Source organism: Apodemus sylvaticus, chromosome 7 (genome assembly GCF_947179515.1).
Source record: "Apodemus sylvaticus chromosome 7, mApoSyl1.1, whole genome shotgun sequence".
Classification (NCBI taxonomy): domain Eukaryota; kingdom Metazoa; phylum Chordata; class Mammalia; order Rodentia; family Muridae; genus Apodemus; species Apodemus sylvaticus.
In genome coordinates, this window is record NC_067478.1 from 63575357 (window position 1) to 63598101 (window position 22745).

The 22745-nt window shown below is 45.1% G+C and overlaps 1 protein-coding gene across 1 annotated transcript; it reads right to left on the reverse strand.

Annotated features, from left to right (window-relative positions):
* Positions 1-3075: 3075 nt before the first annotated feature.
* On the reverse strand, positions 3076-16896 carry Mtfmt (mitochondrial methionyl-tRNA formyltransferase). The gene is given in 10 exon segments (XM_052188008.1): positions 3076-3333; positions 3336-3497; positions 4890-4972; positions 6571-6649; positions 9547-9638; positions 11312-11387; positions 12587-12689; positions 13276-13398; positions 15423-15632; positions 16659-16896. Coding segments are annotated over 10 exon segments (1155 nt in total). The 5' UTR covers positions 16853-16896; the 3' UTR covers positions 3076-3300.
* Positions 16897-22745: the final 5849 nt, after the last annotated feature.

A 22745-nucleotide genomic window follows, 5' to 3' on the forward strand; every position in this document is an offset into this window, starting at 1 on the left:
CCACCTGCATGCATGCGTGCATGCACACACAAACATGAACACATACATGTATGTACATACAAAGAATAATCGCCCTTGACGGGGAAGCAGCTTGTAAGTTCATCGAAGCCAGTTTTAAAAAGTTAAAGTTGCTCCTCAACAAAACGTCCATGGCATCAGCTCTGCCTCTCGGTTACTGACCTGAATGCCTTTGATGGTGAACTGATCTGGAAGAGTAGGATTTTGAATTTTGTTTTCCATGCTTAGGGACCAAATCCAGGGCCACGCTAGGCAGTGTTCTTCCACTGAACTAGATCTCTTACCCTGAAATAGTATTCTAACTTATTTGTGTATTAACTTCTTTTTCAAGTTCTGGGAATAAAATCAGATCTCACATATATGAAAAATAGGCAATCTTCAATGGAATTATACTTCTAATCAAGTGTGTACATACATGTGGGTATGTGTTCATGTTTGTGTGTGCATGCATGCATGTGGACCAGAGGTCAGACCCAGGAGTCATTCCTCAGGAGCTATTCATCTTCGTTTGTTTTGTTCTGGTGTGTGTGTGTGTGTGTGTGTGTGTAAGGTCAAATGAAGATGTCAGATACTGTGCTAGTTTTATATAAACTAGACACAAGATGAACTCACATGAGTAGAAGAAATTCTGTTGAAAGATCAGTCCCTAAGACCAGGCTTGTAGGCAGGCCTGTAGGATGTTTTCTAGTGACTGATGTGGGAGGGCCCAGGCTATTGTGGGTAGTGCCTCTATAGACTGTTGTCCTTGGGTTGTACAAAAAAAGCAGGCTGAGCAAGTCATGAGGGGCAAACCAGTAAGCAGCCCACCTCCATGACCTCTGCGTCAGCTCTGTCTCCTGGTTCCTGACGTGAAGGTCTCTGATGGTGAAGTGTGATATGGAGGAAGAGCAAGTGAAACTAAACCCTTTCTTCCCCAATTCACTTTTGGTCAAGGTGTTTCATCCAGATACCTTCCTCTAGCCCTTTCTGCCTTATTCATTTGAGACAGGTTCTCTTGGTGAACCCAGAGCTTGTGGTTTCAGGGAGGCCAGGTGGCATTAGAAACACCATTTCCCAAAGTTATTAAAAACAAAAAAACAAAAACAAACAAACAAACAAACAAAAAAAACAGGGCCAGCAAGATAGCTCAGTGGATAGACATCGAGGACCGTGACTTACAAGACTGAAGGAGAAAGCGGACTGCCCCTCCCCCCCAGAGATACATCTGCTGAATCCTAGGCTCTGAACATCTTCCCTCACTTTTTTTTTCTTTTGCTTTGCTTATTTTTTTTTTTCCCAAGGCAGGGTTTCTCTATGCAGACCTGGCTGTCCTGGAACTCACCATAGACCATGCTGGCCTCTAACTTGGAGGTCCACCTGCCTCTCCCTCCGTGTGCTGGGTGGGATCAAAGGTGTGCACTACCCACCCTTCCTTTCCTCACCTCTGAGATGAAATTCAGAGTTCCTGTCTCACTCTGAAACCTTTTTCCTCATGTTGGTGTAATGGTGTCCCCACAGTGTGGCTGCCACCCAGGAGAAAAACAATTGTAGAAGGTCCAAAAGTGGGAAACAGTCTCACCAGACGATGTGTGTAGTAAAGGCAGAGAAAGGGCAGGTTTATAATGTGGTCCACCCTGTCATGAAGGCCATCAAGTTCCCAGATCTGTATCCTGCCAGCCAACTGGACAGTCACTAGCTTATGACTCCAGTTCAAAGGTCAACAGGGTCAAGTCTCAGAGGAGCAGAACTTCTAAGTCTGAAGCCAATGTTCCTTCTCAGCTCTCTCTTCACCGCCTCCCTCCCTCCCTTCCTGAGGCAGGGTCTCTTGGTGAGCCTGGAGCTCGCTGAACTACAATGGCTGGTCTGTGTGTCACTGGGATCCACCAGCTCTACTGCCCCAGTTCTAGGGTTACAGAGGCAAACCACCATGTCTGTCTGGTTTGCATGTGGAAGTGGGGGATCCGAACTCACGTTTTTATGCTTTTGCAGCCAACACTGTACCCCCAAGCCATCAGCCTAGCCTTTTGTTTTTAACTCACATTAGCAAAGCGATCTGCTTTACTCTGCTGACTAAGTGTTAATCTCATCCAGAGATTCCTTCAGACATAACCAGAGTACTTTAGCTAAGGCCACTCTGTGGTTTAGTCAACCTGAGAGGTGACAGCAAACATTACCAATTATTAAGTATCAAGTGTGGCCAGGCAGTGGTGGCACACGCCTTTGATCCCAGCACTTGGGAGGCAGAGGCAGGTGGATTTCTGAGTTCGAGGCTAGCCTGGTCTACAGAGTGAGTTCCAAGACAACCAGAGCTACAAAGAGAAACCCTGTCTCAAAAAAACAAAAAACATAAAGCAAGCAAACAAACAAAAAAGTATCCAGTGTGTGTTGGGCATTTCCCTGGGCATTTCCTGTGTATAATACTGTCCTGCAAAGCAGTTATTTATTACCCATATTATTAAACTAAGAAACCAGAGTTTTAAAGATTTAGGTAGATTGTCCTGAGTCACTCCACTAGAAGCTAGCAACAGAGTTCTCTTTTCATTTGCTTTTGTTCTTAGACAAGTTCTCACGCACCCTGGGCAGGCCTCCAGCATGCTCTGTAGTGATGCCTTGAACTGACCCTCCTGTATTCATCTTCCAAGTACTGGCACTACAGGCGTGCACCCCCACAGCCATCTGTGTGCTCTAGAGATGGGACCCAGCACTGTGTGCACACTAGGCAAATATTCTACCAACTGAGCCCCAAGCCGGAGTCCAGTTTCAAGTCTGGGGTATAGCCAACTTTTTTCCAGCAATAATAAAAATTCAAATAGGAAGGTCTTGCAAAACCTGTGGAGAGTTGAGGATGACCTTCAACTTCTGATGCTCCTGCCTCTGCTTTCTGAGTACTGGGACTACAGGTGTGCACCACTGCCTGGATGATGAGGCCTGGGGATCAAACTCAGAACTTCAGCAAGGCTAAGCAGGCACTCTACCTACTGAGCTAGACCCACAGTCCACACACGTGCCATTTAAAACAGTCTTTTAGATTATATGCACACCATTCAGTTGTCTCACTCTTCAAAGGACACAATCTCCTGAACATTATAAATAAAAATTTTATTTAAACTTTTTGTGTTACTCAAGTAGAAAAGTCCTCTCTTAACTGCTACACACAGTGGAGAGTGAAAGACTTCCACCTCCTGATAACCATTTCTCTTCTCCCACGTTGGCATCGTCTTTCAAAATCACAGCAGCTGCTTGTAAATAAAGCTTTTAATAAATTACAGGTGTGTAATAGGTCCTTGTCCATGGTCTTCCTAGCTACTTAATGCACTGTTGCATAGCAACAACTTTGTTTTCTGCTGCACCTTTGTTGGAAGTCTGAGAGTCTGAAATCTGCACTGGCTTGGGTGAGTATGGGAATTTTTCTGGTACCATGCATGCAAATATCCATTGTAGAAATCAGTAGCTGTCAGAGTTTTCTTAAGCATTACTGATCGAACGCCGATCCAGCCATCCTAAAGAACAAAGAACAGACAGTGAGTAGACAATGGGGGCAAAACTTGACAACAAGATAAACTGTACTTTATAAGCCATGCCAGGCACGGTGATGCAGCCGGTGATCCCTACACTGGGGAGGCAGGCCAGGCCCATCTCTGAGTTCAAGGAAAGACAGGGCTACCTAGTAAGGTCCTATCTTTAAAACAACAACAACAACAACAACAACAACAACAACAACAACAGAAAACTCAAAATGTTATAGAAACAATTGCTATTACTAAATGCCTAGCCAGCTGGGCAGTGGTAGTGCATACCTTTAATCCCAGCACTCGGGAGGCAGAGGCAAGCAGATTTCTGAGTTCAAGGCCAGATACTGGTCTAAGAGTGAGTTCCAGGACAGCCAGGGCTGTACAGAGAAACCCTGTCTTGAAAAAAAAAAAAAAAACCACACTGTACTGGATGACATGTAGTGCCTTCTCTCTAAACACACTGTACCGGATGACATATAGTGCCTTCTCTCTAAACACACTGTACCGGATGACATGTAGTGCCTTCTCTCTAAACACACTGTACCGGATGACATGCAGCGCCTTCTCTCTAAACACACTGTACCGGATGACATGCAGTGCCTTCTCTCTAAACACACTGTACTGGATGACATGCAGTGCCTTCTCTCTAAACACACTGTACCGGATGACATGCAGTGCCTTCTCTCTAAGAGTTCCTCATAAAGGAGCAATAACAACAACTGCCCTGACCCATCTCAACTGAGGACACAGAATACAATGTCACCCAAACAGAACAAGTCAAGGCCTGAGAAAGTGATGTCTTGTTAGTGCTAGATTGCTCTGAAGGGGCCCCATAACCAAGGCAACTCTTAACAATAGAAAGTATTTAAACTGGTTACAGTTTCAGAGGTTTGGTCCACTAGCATCATGGCAGCCTGCTTAGAATGGAGAAGTTTTATATTCTGATTCACAAATGGGGCATAGGGCTCTATGTGGGCTCTACGCCGGGCCTGGCATGGGCTTTTGAAACCTCAAAGCCACCTCCTATGACACACATTCTTTCAACAGGAGCACACCTCCTACTCCTTCTAATCCTTTCAGAGAGTTCTAATCCCTGGTGACTAAGTTTTCAAATACATGAGCCCAAGGAAGCCATTCTCATTCCAACCACCTCAACCATAAAGGGAAAGCCAAGTATGGTGGTGCATACCTGCAATTTCAACACTCAGCAGGCAGAGGCAGGAGGAACAGTTTTAAGCTAACCTTGGCAGAAAACTCAACAGTGAGTTCAAGACTGGCCTAGGATCCCTGAGACCTCATCTCAAAAGAAAAGGAAAAAGAAATACAAATTACAAATCTAGCAAAACCAATCACAATAACTTGAAGCTAAAGTCAACATACTTTGCAGTGAACCAGCAGCATTTGCGATGGTCTGTGGTACATCACAGACCCCGGAGTCACAGTTTGTCCTGTTAATTTCGGATCTAAGAAGGGGAAGAGAACACAAGAGAAATAAATATGCAACACCATAGTACTTCTTAAAAATCAAAGCCGTGTGTGCATGTGTGTGCATGTGTGTGTGATGGAGTCAGGCAAGCTGGATCTTACAGAGATCCCCATGCTGCCGGCCCAGCCCTGGGTGTGACATGGTACAGCACTTGCCCAGGATGTGCAAGACCTGGGCTCCATCTCCAGCACTGACACACAAAATTAAAAAAAAGAGAAGAATAAAAGAAAGACTCTTCAGAGGCAGAACTAATGATGGTAGGGATGCACCTGCTGAAGCCCCAGCTCTGCGATCTAAAACCTCCTGGAGCCACGTGCTCTGGCAAGAGTTCCACACAAGGCAGAAGCTATAGTCCTCGCTCCACCTCTCCGGAATCACCTTTGATGCTGAATGTGTCGATTTAGGACTGTTATTTTGGGAAACTAGCTGCCCAGCAGTGGAACAGCTCACAGGACGTGAGACTTCCTCTGCATGGTTGTTTGAATACACTTGGCCTGTGGGAAGCGGCACCATTAGGAGGTATGGCCCTGCTGGAGAAAGTGCATCACTGTGTTGTCTGACTTTGAGGACTCCTTGTTTTTCCCAGTGCAGAAGCGACCCTCCTCCTGGTTGCCTGCAGAAGACAGTCTCTTGCTGCTGACTTTGGATGGAGATGTAGAACTCTTGGCTCCCACAGCACCACATCTGTTTGGAAGCTGCTACGCTTCCTGCCATAATGATAAAGGAATGAACCTCTGAAACTATAAGCCAGTCCCAATTAAATGCCCTTTATAAGAGTTGCCCACAGGGGCTGGAGAGATGGCTCAGTGGCTAAGAGCACTGACTGCTCTTTCAGAGGTCCTGAGTTCAAATCCCAACAACCACATGGTGGCTCACGACCATCTGTAATGAGCTCTGATGCCCTCTTCTGGTGTGTCTGAAGATAGCAACAGGGTAATTACATAAATAAATCTTTTTTAAAAATTGCCCACATTCTTTTTTTTGTTGTTTTTTGTTTTGTTTTGTTTTTTTGTTTTTTTTCCAAGACAGGGTTCCTATGTGTAGCCCTGGCTGTCCTGGAACTCACTCTGTAGACGAGGCTGGCCTCAAACTCAGAAATCCGCCTGCCTCTGCCTCCCAAATGCTGGGATTAAAGGCCTGTGCCATCACTGCCCGGTGCCCACATTCCTGCTCGCCACATCCAGAGACTGCTCTGGAACCTCAGAAGAAACTGTAGTATGAACTGCTGTGCTCTCCTGCACTGTCCAGACATTTTCATTATTATATTCACCAGTGTGACTTTAAGTCACTCCACAGCCCCACTCTGGAATTTATAGGAGCACAGTGACACTGCCTACCAGCTTCCAGGTTCACGTAATGCTTGCATAAGAAAATACACATGGATAGACATTGCAAGGGGTGAGGAGAGCAACTGCAAGGTGTTATCATTAGTGCACTGAAAGATAACAAAAGGGAGCAGATCCTTACGTTCAGTCTGTGTGTGAGAATTAGAAAGCTGGGGAGGTGAGGTGGGTGCCACACGCTTTCAAGTGGACTGTAGTAAAAACAGCTTGTCAGACATTCGAAAGTTAGTACCTGCAAGGATGGAGTTGCTAACTTCTACCAGATCCAGAAGTTTAATGGTGTTCCCCATCCAGAGTGTCTGCAGTGGAGCCTGCAATTGGAATGGACAGATTCATGAAGAATGCACACCAAGCCCTTTGGAGACTGCCATATATTAATCCACTCTGATGTTTCTTCCATGACCAGAGGAACTGGGCACGCAGGCATCAAATCTACTGAAACAGAGTCTGAATGACCCTCTGTATCATCTTTGCAGTATGTGTAAGATCTTAAGTTTTATGTAAGATTCAGTATTTTTTAAATAGTAGCCTTAGTATGTCCAACTAAACATTTATGCTCAGTTTGGAAGCAAGATTAAGCATCTGTGTTAAAGAAAGTGATAGAATTGTATACTTTCACAAGAGGCAGCCACTGTTAAGCACCTGGTGTGTATGCCCTGTATTAATCCCCTCACACCAGATGTTATTAGTACAAAAGCCTAGAGCACGGTTGTCAGTACACGTCTGTCTCCTTTACCTGTGCGTGTCCATCTGTGAATTAATCATAGTTATAAAATTATATATAATACCTTTATAAAGACATTTCGCACACTTCCAATTTCTTGCTATCTCAGACAGCAGTGTCCTGCTGTTACAAACTGTGGCAGTAAACAACTTTGTGGGGCTGGCCGGCTCAACAGGTAAATTTATTTGCTACTAAGCCAGATGGCCTGAGCCCTGGGTAAAGGCCACACAAGATGGAAAGAGAGAGTCAATTTCTGAAAGTTGTCCTCTGACCAACACATGCACACATACTAAATAACTGTGATGAGAACACAGCTTTGTAGAGACACCTTTAAGACTTTACATAAACCCCAGCACTGGGTAGTAGAAGCAGGTGGATCTCTGTGAGTTTGTGGCTAGCCTAGTCTACATAGTTCTAGGCCAGCCAGGGCTACCATCTCAAAGACAATACACACACACACACAAAAAACAAAACCACAAACTGAGTTGTAGAACTGATGGCAGAAATGTGCCTGGCACGCGCAAAGCCACGGGTTCCACCCTCAGCACTGAAGGGAAAAAAAATCCAATCACAAAGAGATTCCTCCCAAGTCTACCGTTTAAGCTGGCATGAGGGTTCACACCTGAATCCCAGCACTCAGGAGGAAGGAGCTCCATGAGTTCAAGTCCACCCTGGCAGCAGAGTAAAATGCTGCCTTAACAACAAAACCAAGACCAACAAAAACCTAGGCAGTCGATCTCTCATTAATTTATGAGAATTTTATACATATTTAGGAAGTTAGACATTGACATTGAATTCTTATATATGTGTTATAGATATTTCTTCCAGTTTGACAACTCTTGAGTCTTATGACTAGTTGCTTTTCTTTTCTTTTCTTTCTTTCTTTCTTTCTTTTTTTTTTTTTTTTTTTTTGGTTTTTTGGATTTGGATTTTTTGAGACAGGGTTTCTCTGTATAGCCCTGGCTGTCCTGGAACTCACTCTGTAGATCAGGCTGGCCTCGAACTCAGAAATCCGCCTGCCTCTGCCTCCCAGAGTGCTGGGATTACAGGCATGCACCACCACTGCCCGGCGCCAGCACACCAGTCTTAAGGAGTCTTATTTTAAAAATGCAGAATCAGGGCTGGAGAGACGGCTCAGTAGTTAAGAGCACAAAGAAACTGGGTTTGATTCCAGCACCCACACAACTGCTCACAACTGTCTATATGAAACTCCAGTCCCAGGTGACCCAATGCTCTCTTCTGACCTCAAAGAGCACTAGGGATAAATATAGTACAAAGATATACATACAGGCAAAATGCCCACAGGCATTAAATAACATAAAGGTAGAGTCGCCAGGCCTCCATTTGAGACTAGAGAGATGGTTCAGTGGTTGAGAGAGATCACTGTGTAATTGTGAGGATGGGAGTTCATACCCCATCCCCCTCATAAAGACATCTAGGACACAGCTGTAACTATAGCTCTGCAGTATCAATGGCCTCTCCTGGCCTCTGTGCATGCATGGGTGTGTGTACCGGCACATATATATGCTCATATACCCAGACACACAAGCATATGCATAAATAATGAAATACGCCTTAAAAGAAAAGACATTTAAAAAGACATTTAAAAAGAAAACAAAAACAACGGTGATGACAACAACAAAACAAAGGCAGGTTTCACTGGCAAAGCCTAGCCAAGTGCCCCAGTAGTGCCACTTGCTGCACAATGTGAAATGCCATCTTTGCCATTTTAACACATTCACAATATAAACAAATGCAACAAAAGCTATCTGAAAGCATAATGAAAATACACATACCAGAAATAATTTCCCTCAGTTTCTCTGAGCTCATCGTTTTCAGACTGTATTTTGATGCTGATGTTTTAAGACATTATGTGTATGTGTGGAAATGGGAATGGAGAATTTCAGTTCAAAGCCAGCCTGGGTTACACTGTGGGACTGTTTCAAAAAGAAAGAAGGAAACCAGGTATTGGCCATGTCTGTCAGCCCAGCGTTTAGAAGGCTGATGCAGGAGAATGCCTGAATGTGAGGACAAACGTGTGCTATACAGTGACCACAGACTGAGACCTGCTCTCCAAACAAACAAATGGGGGCTGGAGATGACTTAGCGGCTAAGGGTGAGTGCTGCTCTTGCAGAAGATCCAAGTTCAGCTCCCAGCACCAAGGCAGAAAGATATTAGATTGAGTTAGAGGACTTAGATTCATTGCTCAGTGACTAGTCACACTTAAGTAACTTATCTTGTTTTTATTCTCCTTTATAACTAAACCTGGTTAGGAAATATTGCAGAATGTACATTTGAAAGCACTTTGTGGGGGGTGGGGGGAAGAAAAAAGAAAGCACTTTGTGATTTCCAAAGCTATACCAAAATTTAAAATTTAAAGTTTAAGAACATTTCCTATATTTAGTTTATAAGGTTCATTCCTAAATAAATATACCTAGAAAGGAAACAATACGGTAAAAACACAATGCAACTGTTCAACTCACTATATCCCCAATGGCAAGGTGAAGTCTAAGTACTTGCTCTGAGGTTTGCTCCTCCCACTTGACACAGCTGGTGCCAGCAGAAACCTTGGGGGCTGCAAGATGAGACACACGTAAGAATGAACGGGTTCAGTGTTCACGAACTGATACAGTCAGGCTGAATTACAAACAGAAGAGAATGATCAACTTCTCTATATATCCAAAACATACTGCACTATGAAGCTAAAGTAAGTACACCAAAAAAAGGATTAACGCATGAGAACTACTTTTTAACCGGGGAGTTAAAACTCCAGAGAGGGTGGGCAAGATGACTCAGTGAGTTAAGGTGCGTGCCTTCAAGTCTGACAACGTTGTCCATGGCAGGAGGACCAGCTCCTGAAGAGCTATAGTGGGTTAGCCTGGTGCTGAGTGTATTCTAATGCTAACGACATTAAAAAAAAAGATTTAGTTATTAAGTACACTGTAGCTGGTTTCAGACACACCAGAAGAGGGCATCAAATCTCATTACAGATGGTTGTGAGCCACCATGTGGTTGCTGGGATTTGAACTCAGGACATTCGGAAGAGTAGTCAGTGCTCTTAACCACTGAGCCATCTCTCCAGCCCCCAAAACTACATTTTTAGGTGTGGTAGTGTATGCCTATAATTTAAATACTTGGGAAGCTAAGGCAGTCGGATTGATACTATTTCTAGGCTATCCTAGACTGTTTAGCAAGACCTTGTCTCAAAACAAAAATGAAAAAGAAACTCAAAACATACCAAAAAGTTTACATTTTGGGGTGACTAATTAGGATTATATTAACTAAAAACAAAGATTCAAACAGTCTTTAAAATATGTTCCTGGGGCTAGAGAGATGGCTCAGGGATTAAGAGCACTGACTGCTCTTCCAGAGGTCCTGAGTTCAATTCCCAGCAATCACACGGTAGCTCACAACCATCTCTAATAAGATCTGATGCCCTCTTCTGGTGTGTCTGAAGATAACTACAGTGTACTCACATAAAATTAAAAAAAAAAAATCTTAAAAAAGAGAGAGGGAGGGAGGGAGGGAGGGGAGAGAGAGAGAGAGAGAGAGAGAGAGAGAGAGAGAGAGAGAGAGAGAGAGAGAGAGACTGTCTTGAAAAACCAAGGGGAGCGGGGGAATGTGAAAATGTGTTCCTTGGATCCTAGATTGTTATGATTTTTTTTTTTGAGTGGATATACAATACATCTTTGCTTTGGGCATTAGGAAGACCTGTATGGACTAGACACTGGATGCTATCAGGATATATTTAATGCCTTTGTTTTTGCTTTGTTTTAGGATTAAAAAAATATTTTTTTCATTTTATGTGCATACTTTGCCTTTGTGAAATGTCTCTGTGTGTATCACATCGATGCAGGGCCCACACAGGCCAGAAGAGTGTCAAATAGTTGTGGGCCACCATGTTGGTGCCGAGTGTCTAATCTAGGTTGTCTCCAAGAGCAGCCAGAGCTCTGAAGCACTGAGCCAGATCTCCAAGTGCGTGCTAATGAAACTGGAGATGAACTTCATCATTTATACTTGCAGATGAACAATTGGAATTTAAAATATATACATAAAGTATGCACACAGAAAGATCTGGGGCAAACAGATGTGCTAAATACTTGTCAAATAGGAGGCCGGGGGACTGTTGAGAGCTTGCCAGCCATGATCTGGAAAGCACACAGAGGCAGTGATGAGGACAGAGCATCCAGCCGCCACCACAGCCAATGGAACCTTTACAAGAGGTGAGAGTGTCTAGCCCCCACTCACCGTATGTCACTCCCTCGGCTGGCTGCGGCCTTCCATTGTTCAGACTTTCGGGTAAATTTTTCAAAACTGAGATAAGCTACAAATACAAAAGAAGAGAGAGAGCAGAGTATATTCTACAGGACAAGGCAGAAACATCACAAATCAATGCCATGAAGTAACCTGTCCCAGGAAGAGTAGGGGCAAACTGGCTTCGCCTGCACGGATGTGTGCTGACAGGTGGCTACACCGCACTGCTCTGTGGGGCACAGGCACTGAACTGCTTCTGAACAGTGTTGAACTGTACCTGGACACACAGGCTCTTACTGTCAGGCAGCCTGTACGGAGGACTACACTCTCACCCTACGCAAGGCAACATAGGCGTCTCACAGGAGTATGCTCTAATCCCACTCCCATAACCCACCGGTGCTGGCATTTTGAAAAAGTTCTCTGACATGTTTGTAGTCTTTGGTGTTATGTCTGTGAAACAAGTGTCAGCAACAATTACCTCAGAGGTTGTTAAGAGGGTACAAAAGAAAATTCACAAGAGTATCTAGAACAGTCTCGATAAACAGCAGCCGCCACAGAGTCACTTCTGAGGGACTGCCCAGAACAGGCGGTACTAGCCATACAGCGGGACCTGAAGAGGTCCCTAGGGAGTGGCTGCTAGCTGAGAGAGAGGAGCAGCAAGCCGTGTAAGGGTGGGGAGAGGGCAGCTGGGAAAATAAACCACATGCCTCACTAAGGAATGGAGGGACCACTGACGATCACCTATTTTATTTGAAAGCTTTTATTAAGCACCCACTCTACAAGTCTTAATGGTCACATATACTGGGCACATATACAAATTTTAGGAAGCTAGGGAGAGGAACCATTCCACTTGGTTGTTAAGACAAGATCTCATTAGCCCAGGCTGACCTCCTGCACATGATTCTCCTGCCTCAGCCTCTTGAGTGTGGGGATTCCAGGTGAATATGACCATGTTTGGTCCCAGTCTCAGACTTCATCTCTCTCATGTTATTAATTATTTTACTACTTTTTACAGTTGTGCACATGAACCCGGGGGTGGGGTGGGGGTGGGGTCAGAGACTGAGTTCTCCTCTGTCATCACGTGAGTGCTGGAGATTGGGCTTGGTTCCACAGGCTTGCTGGCAGGCACCATTACCTGCTGAGTCATCCTACTGCCACTGACCCCATCCCCACCCCCTACCAGTGACGCTTAAAAATGACAAATCGTAAGATTTGTATTGCTTAAGAAGCCTTCTAAAGCTGATGACGATGACAACACACACACTGTACCATGTTGGCGCCAAGTTTTGACAACACTGCTTCCAGTTCCTTTGATGTGCTCTTGGGAGGCACAGGGATGCTTTCCTGCTTGAGAATTGGGCCTATATCAAATCTGGCAAGGAAATAACAACAACAACAAAAAAGCAAAGTAGTCAACATCATTATAAAGACAAATATATTTGTCTATACAGCACAGAGACAGCTTTTGCAGACTAGTAATTTGTCAGTCACTCCAGTTTGAGTTCACCCTGGCATACAGAAGGAATTGCCTCCAAAGTAAGAAGGTGGGGGTCGCATATGCCTTTAATACTAGTATTGGGAAGCAGCCACAGGAGGAACTCTCTGGAGTCTGAGCTCAGTCTAGTCCACACAGTGAGTTCTAGGCCAGCCAGAGACATACAATAAGTATCTCAAAAAATCCAAAGCAAATCAACACTCCTCTCTCTCTCTCCAAATCCATCTGTCATCTATATCTTTTAGAGAAATCCAGGTATCAATAATCCCAATGACTGCTTTACAAGGACTTTAAATAGACTCTGCATGATTCTCAGAAGACACACGCTACGTTAGAGACTAGGAACACTCACAGTGACTATAGAGGCCAAGGGCAACACTGGGGCATTAGCCAAGTCAGCATACCCTGACCATCCCCCAACCACAGAGATCTCAGACACACACCACACTTTAATAAATCCTACCTTTTGGGTCTAACTTGCATAATTGTTACGCCAGTGACTGTGTCTCCATGAAGCACTGTGTGGATTATTGGCGCGGGACCACGCCACCTCGGGAGGCAACTGGGGTGCACATTCAGTATGCCGCTGAGTCAGAAAAGGCAGAAATTAGTGTGGGAACTAGTTATTGCCACCAAACTAACATGCACTTTCATCACTAAACTTTACAAGAGCCTGTTACAGTGGCATTTATTAATCCTAACACCTGGAAAGCTGTTGAGTTCCAGGCCAGCCTGTGCCACAGGTTGAGACCCTGTTTCAAAACAATCATCACCCTGAAAATATCTGACAGTGTATATCACCTGTAATATATAACCTGTAGGGTTAAAAGCATATGACAGCAGGGCAGTGGTGGTATATGACTTTAATCCCAGCACTTGGGCCTGCTCTACAGAGTGAGTTCCAGTACAGCCAGGACTACACAGAGAAACCCTGTCTCAAAACAAAAACAAAACAAAAAGTATGACCTCAAGATTGTATCACCTAAAACATAAAGTCAGAGGTGAGTTCAGTCTCTTACCATAAGCAACCAATGAGACATAATTACAAACAGAGCAAGCAGAGGTTGGAGAACCAGCCGAGAGGGTAAGAGGACCAGGGTTCAGGTTCTCAGCACCCCACACAGTGGATCACAACCATCTACATCTACAGTTCCAGGGAATCTGTCACTCTCTTCCGGCTTCCCTGAACACCAGGTACCCACATTATGCAGGCAAAACACTCACGCACATAAAATAAAATGAGTATATCTATGCAAAAAATGTTTTTAATTAAAACAACAAAGCAAAGAGTGATGTATAATAAGATACCTTGTCATCAAGTGATATCCCTACCCAAACATTGAGTTAAGGGTGAAATTTACACAATCTTACAGCATAATATCAGATACACCATCTGATGAAATGTCATCAGAAACATGAGGAGTTTTTCAGATAAAGGGAACAGTGCAGAGATTTTATTATTTTCTTCTCAGCTGCTGCTTCCCAAGTGCTGAGATTAAAGGAATGTATACATGCTTGACATGGACAGAGATTTGCTTTGTTGTGTTTTGTTTTTTTCAGACAGGGTTTCTCTGTAGAGCCCTGATGGTCCTGGAATTCATTCTGTAGACTAGACTGGCCTTGAACTCCAGAGATGTGCCTGCTCCTGCTGCTGCTGCTGCTGCTGCTGCTGCTGCCTCTGCCTTGCAAGTGCTGAGTTTAAAGGCAGGCGCTGGGCCAGAGATTTTAAGGGAAGGAAATGCTTGCCCCATCCACCACATGGCAGGCAGTGTAGCTGGTGTAGCTGAATCAGGAGCCACGGCATCTGTAGAGATCAATGGAGGGCATAGAGGGCTGACGCAGGGTTCTGACTGTTGGTCCAGGTGAGAATGAAAGCTACTGGAGGATTCCGAGCACAGTGACACAGTCTGACAGACAGATCCTTTGAGGAGTCAATGTAGCTGCTGGGTTGGCAAGAAGCCAACCAACAGGGCCAAAGACAGAAGCAGAGGCCCTCGAGGAGGTAATGAAGTACTACAGACAAGAGTGGGCACAGTGCCGATGACGGAGTCCACCATGACAGACTGGACGGGACACAAGACAACGGAGGAATGACTCTGGGGCTTGGGGCCCAGCATCCAGAAGGCTGGGGTTCATAGTTCCTGAGATAAAGGTCTGCAGAGGGGTTGAGTCTTCTCAGTGAGAGAAGCAAATGGGACTTCCAAGCAGAGCTGTGTATATATGCCTGCTACTTAAATGAGGGTGGATGAAAGCCAAGGGGTAGTGAAGAGTTTAATACATTTGATACTTTGTGCCAAAAATAAATCTTATTTTAAAAGATGACAGTAAAGGAAACACAGTTTAACCTGGGCCTGGTGGTACATACTTTTAATCTACGCATTTGGGGGACAGATACAGGCAGAACTCTCTGTGAGTTTGAGGCTAGCCCAGTCTACACAGTGAATTGCAGTAGGGCAGCCAGGGCTACCATAGTGAGACTCTGCCTGTGTGTTTGGATAAATAAATAAGTAGAAAAAGAAAACATAGTTTAAATTATGGCATTTTTAAATGCTAGACCCATTCATAAAAGACATGATCTCTACACTGTATTTCCTTATAAGTAAAACTTACTAGGGAAATTTAAGAATAAGAGCCTCACTCAAAAGTCGGCCAAAGGAAGCCACTACTCCAACGTCATATTCTCCAGATCCCACGTCGGGCCACTCATAGACCGGGAGCTGAGACTGTATAGCATATTGCTTCACAGGCAGTCCTTTAGGGGATAGCGAAGGCACCGTGACAACCTCCAGTTTCTCAATTAACTTTTCCTCTTTGTCGTCTCTGAATTAGAAAGATTGGGAAGAAAATCGACAGTGTCAGGGCCACAGCTCAAAGCTAAACTGCTTTATGAGCAGCAAAGCTATTAATACGATTAACTCCATGGCACATTTGGAGCTAAAATAATTAAGTTTTTTGCAACCAACAAACAGGATTTTATATTTAATACAAAAAAATAAATTTTATCTTTTATTATTATTTGTGTGTGTGTGTGTGTGTGTGTGTGCGCACATGTGTACAGGCATGTGCTACAGCATGTGTGTGGAAATAAGAGAAAACTTTCAGGAATCAGTTCTCTCCTAATAGCATCCACAGGGTGTAACTCACAATGGCCTGTCACTCCAGCTCCAGGGAACCTGACACCCTCTTCTGGCCTCCAAAGGCACCAACATGCACATGCTCATAGAGACACACACACATACAAATAAAATTTAAAAATATAAATCTTATTTAAAAAGAAAAGTATTTGTAGAAAGGCAGGAATGGGGTGGTGGGGGGGGAGAGAACCGGGAACGGTAAATAACCAAATAACCTTAAGCTGGGAGGGAAGTAGGGTGGTAGACATATCAGACATTCTGAAAGGCTGAATTACAAATAACTTTCTCCTTAGTAGACAGGTTTGTCAAATCGCATAAATATTACACGTATACGAAACTGTTCTAACTTAGAAATGTAGTCATTTGAAGACGGTTCGTGAGAGGCTGTTCAGCCCTAGAAAACACAGGCGTGTTGAAGGGTAAGGACACTGGAGGCCACCAAAAGGACTGCTGGGCAGCCGCAGCAACACCGGGAAGGGACGAACTTTGGAGTCACGGCCCTTTTCAGCCAACCGGCTCCGCCCACGGCCCTGGGCACTGGCCGGGCCTCTCCAAGCACCAGTTCCCAGGCGCGGGGAGGTGGAGGGTCTGCTGGCAGGCTCTGCAGGAGCCACAGGAGCTCCGCGGGCCAGGACCCAACGGGGCGCCTTCCCGGGATCCCCGCTGCCCTGGTGTCGCCGCCGCGGCTCCGCGTGGGACCCCGCTTCGGTACCTGGCGGCGTGCAGCGCCCGCAGCGCTTCCCGGGCAAAGTGGTCGGTGCCGAGGAACAGCACCCGCCAAGGCGGCTTCTCGCGGACCCGGGAGCCTCGGCCGTCCTTCCCGCCGAACCCGGCAGGTGACTGACAGGAACAGCGTGGCCTCCTTCCCGCCAGCCACGGACCCCAGCAGCGCCGCGGAAGGAGCATCACTTCGGCCCACAGCGGCCCACCATGCGCATGCGTAACCAGGGGGCGGAGCATAGGGCTCTAAGGCCCAACACACGCAGAGGGCGAGGAGGGGCCTGCCGCCTTGGAGGCGTGGCCCAACTGAGTAACTGCTAAGGAAGAAATTTGAGGGTACTTTGATGTGTATTATTTAGCCAAGCCCCTCAAAGAACACTGCAGACACATACACACAAGCAAGACACATATGAGCGCATAAAATAAAATGTCCATAAAATAAACTAAACCGCTAAAGGAAACTACTTTTAAAACTTTACAAATTAATTTTTAAAATTTATTTTTGTTTTATGTGCTTCGGTGTTTTTGCCTGCATATATGTCTGTGTAAGAATGTGGAATCCCCTACAACTCGAGACAGTGAGTTGTGAGCAAATTGTGAGCTGCCACGTGGGCCTGGGAATTGAACCTGGGTCCTTTGGAAGGGAAGCCAGTGCTCTTAGCTGCTGAGCCCTCTCTCCAGCCCCACAATTTTATTTTTAAGTATGTGTATGTCTGTCTGTCCCATATGTGTGCTTAGAACTGAATTCAACGTGTGTGTGTGTGTGTGTGTGTGTGTGTGTGTGTGTGTGATGTGCCCGTTGGGAACTAAACTTTTGCAACAGCTTTTTTAAAAAAATGTGGAAATGTTTTGCTTATGTGCATATATATGCATCATATGTGTGCTTCTTGGAACTTGGGATCAGATGGCTGTGAGCCACCATGTGGGAATCAAACCCAGGTCCAGTTAAGAACAAGTGCTCTCAACCAGAGTGGTCTCTCTAGCTCACAGTAAGTGCTCTTAACTGTTGAGCCATCTCTGCAGTCTCCCAACCCTGCCCCTCTGTAACTCCACCATCACCACCACAGAAAGAACTCACTTGAGAACAGAGCACACATCCTGTCAGATCATGAAACAGTAAATATAGTATCATTTTCTCAGTCACCACAACTAATAGTTATTACATCACAATTTACACAGTTCATGTCCAGTATTTCTGTTAATCCTCATATGATCCATCCAAGGGAGCTGTTATTCCAACCTTTGTAACTGAAGAGACCCGGCACCCAGTGAAGTTCAGGACTTGTGGTCAGGTCCCCAGCGCTGGAAGACGGCAGTATTGGAGTGGGGTGAGGTCCTGTCCCTCCAGCTCCAAAGCCTTGTGTGGTGATTTGTATATGATTGACTCAGGGAGTGACCCTGTTAGGAGGTGTGGCCTTGTTGGAGTAGGTGTGTCACTGTGGGTGTGGGCTTAAGACTCTCACCCTAGTGGCCTGGAAGTCAGTCTTCTACTAGCAGCCTTCAGATGATGATGTAGAACTCTCAGCTCCTCCTGCACCTTATCTGCCTGGATGCTGCTGTGTTTCTGCATTGATGACAATGGACTGAACCTCTGAAGCTATAAGCCAGCCCCAATTAAATGTTGTCTTTTATAAAACTTGCACTGGTCATGGTGTCTGTTCACAGCAGTAAAACCCTAAGACAGAAGTTGGTACCAGGTACTGGGGTATTGCTGTAATAGGGATGACCATGCTTTTGTTTGGAAGAATGTGGATTTGGGGACTTTGGGTTTGGAAAGCCATGAAATGCTTTAAGTGGGGCTTAATGGGTCAGCCTAGTAGGAATATGGAAGACAGTGGTGCTGAGGGTCACTTGAACTGTGTAGGCCTGATGACCCAAGAAGTTTCAGTGGAGAAGAACTTTAATATGTGGCTGAGAGACTGTTTTGTGATGTTTTGGTGAAGAATATGGCTGCTTTTTGCCATTGTCTGAAGAGACTGCCTAGGGCTAAGATAAAGAAATTTATATTAATTGCATCTGCAAAGGAAGTCTCAAAAAAGCCCAACAAAGACTTTGTTCTCTGGTTAAGTCTGATGAAGAGAATTTTGAACAAACATAGCAAGCAGAGAAAGGAAAAGTAAAAAATATATAGTTTGAGTATTAAAGGGGCTCCAGGAAGTGAAATGGAGCTGAATTCAAGGATATTAAATTGAATTAAGGGAGTGGTGACCTTGGAACAAGATCCCACCCAACTAAATTTAGGTCCAGGCTTGGTAGTACAAGCCTTTAATCCCAGGAGATCCCAAGAAACATTGTGGCCCTCCAGTTAGAGTAGGGGCTTATGGAGGACAGGTGATTAATGGAGTTTTGACTGATGTGTGACTCAGTAGGTCCAGTGGGTCCCTGAACACATCCTGTGGTCATTTCCCTAGTTCCAGAATGTATAATTGGGATAGATATACTCAGAAATTAGCAGAATTCTCACATTGGTTCTCTGACCTGTGGAGTGAGGGCTATTATGGTTGGAAGGGCAAAATGGAAGCCTTTAGAGTTGCCTCTGCCAAAGAAAATAGTGAATCAAAAACAATATCGTATTCCTGGAGGAATTGCAGAAATTATTGCCACGATCAAGGACTTGAAAGATGCAGGAGGAGCTGAGAGTTCTACATACTTCTGTCTTAGTTAGGGTTTCACTGCTGTGAACAGACACCATGACCAATGCAAGTTTTATAAAACAACAACAACAACAACAACATTTAATCGGGGCTGGCTTACGGACTCAGAGGTTCAGTCCATTGTCATCAAGGCAGAAACACAGCAGCATCCAGGCAGATATGGTGCAGGAGGAGCTGAAAGAGTTCTACATCTTCATCTGAAGGCTGCTGACTGACTTCCAGGCCACTAGGGTGAGGGTCTTAAGCTCACAACCACAGTGACACACCTACTCCAACAAGGCCACACCTCCTAACAGGGTCACTCCTTGAGTCAATCATATACAAACCACCACACCATGATCCTACCATTTGACCTGAACAACAATCTCATCTACTAAGAAACTCAGGATTCCCACTCACACTTGAGGAAACTTAGGCTCGTTCACTTGTCCAAGGTCACTTCATGATGATCTAAGGCTCTTTAGAGTCTCCTACCTCGCATGTGGGACGCTATAGGAAGATTGTAGGAAAAGGGAGGCGTGAGGGCTGTCTGCTGCAGACCTCTGAAGACCATTGATGTTCAGATGTGTGTTTCCAAGGCAGGTAACACTGGGCTCCTTAACACATGCCTGTGGTGCTGGCTATGATTACAGAGCCGCATCAGGTTTTACTCTTGTCTAATTCCTGTCACGTGGCCTGAAAGCCAGAGGCCCCGGACCAGGCTTTTGTTTTGTTTTTAGTATCCCTGTTTCTGTACCTTCGAGTGTCCATCCACCTTACATTTCCTCTCTTCCTCACTAAATGGCATCCACGTTCAGTGCTAAGACAACACCCTCCCTGAGGCTTTGAACTCCTACCTCATAGATTCAATATGTTTCTCCTCGTGTCCCCTCAAAACTGAGAGGGGCTTTGTTTGCCATAGTCGAGGAGAGTTGTCCTGTGTGCCCAGAGAGCAGCAAATTCCTTGGGCTAAATAGAGAAGAGAGGCAAAAATGATGATCCTGCTAGCTGGCTCATCTGACCATGTGAGGGAACCGAGATGGGATGCCAAGCTGTATCCTCCTCCAGTCGAGGCAGTCCCAGAATCGTAACTTAGGGGAAGTGGAACACGATTCTAACATCCAAGGTACTGCCTTTTGAATCACTAAAGCTGTGACCTACTGGAGCTGGAGAGATGGCTCAGTGCTTAAGATGCTCTCTGTTCTTAGAGAGAACCTGTGTTTATTTCTCAGCACCCACATCTCCAGCTCTAGGCTCTAGGAGACACACTGCCCTCTTCTGGCCCCTGAAGGCACTGCAGTCATGCATACAAACATACCATTAAAAACCCAAATCTTCAAGTATGGGAGAGATGGGTCAGCAGCTGAGAGCACTGGGTGCTCTTACAAAGGACTCATGTTTAATTCCTTGCACCCACGTGGTGGCTCACAACCACCTGTAGCTCCAGGGCATCCTCTCCTAGTCTCTGGGGGCACGGCAGGCACTGGGTGCACAGGCATAGGTGCAAGGCCCACTTAGATGCAGTTCATTTTCAGCAGCTCAAGTTCTCCCATGTAGCTATGCTGCGAACACACAGCACAGTTTGCTTGTTTGTTTGAGGCAGGGTTTGGTCTTGCTATGTCTTCCATGCTGGCCAAGACTTTGTGATCCTCCACAGTAAACTTCTTTTTAAAACAGAAGCTGAACATGATATGAATGTAAAGACAGAGTTTTCCCTAAGTACAAAATGAAATTTTGTTTTGTTTTTCAAGAGAGGTTTCTCTGCTCTTCCCTGCTGTCCTGGAACTTACTCTATAGACCAGACTGGCCTCAGACTCAGAGATCCATCTGCTTCTGCATCCTGAGTGCTGGGGTCAAAGGTGTGCTTCAGTACTGCCCGGCTTGAAAATGAAAATTTTTATGAAGTTCTTCATAGAGAGTTAGACACCTGGGAGCCTGACTCTTCCAAGTGCAGATAAATAAATCCCCGGCTGCGTTCACTTTCAGCACAGAGATGGGCTGCGAAGGGCAAGGAGGTTTGTGCAATCGATCATTGTACATCTATATCCTCCCGGCAATGCTGAGAGCATCACTGTATGAAATCAGAGTGACTGTGATTACCCACTCGAGACCTTCATTAGATAAGCCCAGCCACATTCCCATGTGGAATCGGGGAAGCCCCACTCCTGTCCGAGGATACAAAGTGGTGAACAGTGGCTGCTGAGGAGACTTCCTCAGTGTATAACTGCCTGTAAGTTATCCATGCTCCTGTGACTCACCCAATTAAACTCACTGGTTCTCTAGACTTTGATGGAATGATTTCTTGGTCTGTGATTGGTGCTCTATCTGGGACAAATAAACATTTGTCTTCCCTGGAGGAAAAAAAGCACACAGCATTAAGACAGCCATAAAGCATATCTAAGGTATTGGAAGCCAGACAATGAACTTCTGGTCAGTGCTTTAGTTTTTAGAGATTTCTTCCGGAAACTTCCTCAGCTCCGTAGAAAACTGGAATGTGGGAGTGGCCTAATCCCCCCCCCCCCACACACACACCCAAAGCATCCTTCCGTGTTCCCACAATCTTACACTGCTGCCATTTGTCTATCCTCTGGGCAGAGAAAACCAGCCACAGGATAAATGTGTATATTTCTGCTTGCACGCGCTCATATTTAACCAACTATTTGGTGTTGGGTCAAAAAAGAGGAGAAGCTAGAGGCCCGGGGCAGGAAGTAAGAACAAAAGCTTTTGCCCCGATCAGGGGAAATACTGGCTATGCACACGCACCAGACCAGTATTAAGGTCACAAACTTAACCCATGGTGCCCACTGAGCCATTTGGGTTGCTCTTTGAGTACTACCTTGGACTCTAGATGGTTGTTGCACGAGAGTTCCACAAGGGGGCGGTGTTACCGACCTTTTCTCTGTTGAAGATGGTGGACAGACAATTCACAGGTTCTCGGCAGTGTCTCTATAACAGTGCCTGTGTAACTTCAACAGATTTTACTTGGTCTAACTGCTTACTTTCCTTGTAAGTGGCTCACAAATACTAAGTAGCATCACATTTTATAAAACAACAATGTTATTAAAAAATTTGAAAGGAGAAAATGTATTCCCCAACTCCTCTGAAAAATAGTTTATAATAATCATATACACTATATTCAGTAAATACAGAAATGTGTCCCCTGCTCACCACCACAAATAATTAAAGAGGTTGCAGGTCTGAGAGGCTCGTATTTTGACTGATTTAGAGAATGCCAAACACTTAGATAAATTTATAATAAGTAAAAATCACTTGGGAAAGCCAGGCATGGTGGCTCACACCTGCAATTCAGCATTCAGAAGGATGAGGCAGGAGGATTGCCAGGAGTTAAAGTCAGGCTGGGATACTCAGCAAAACCTTGACTTGAAAACCAAACAAAAACAATTTATTGAGGAAACAAAATGAAGCGGAAAAAAGAAAAGTGTGTT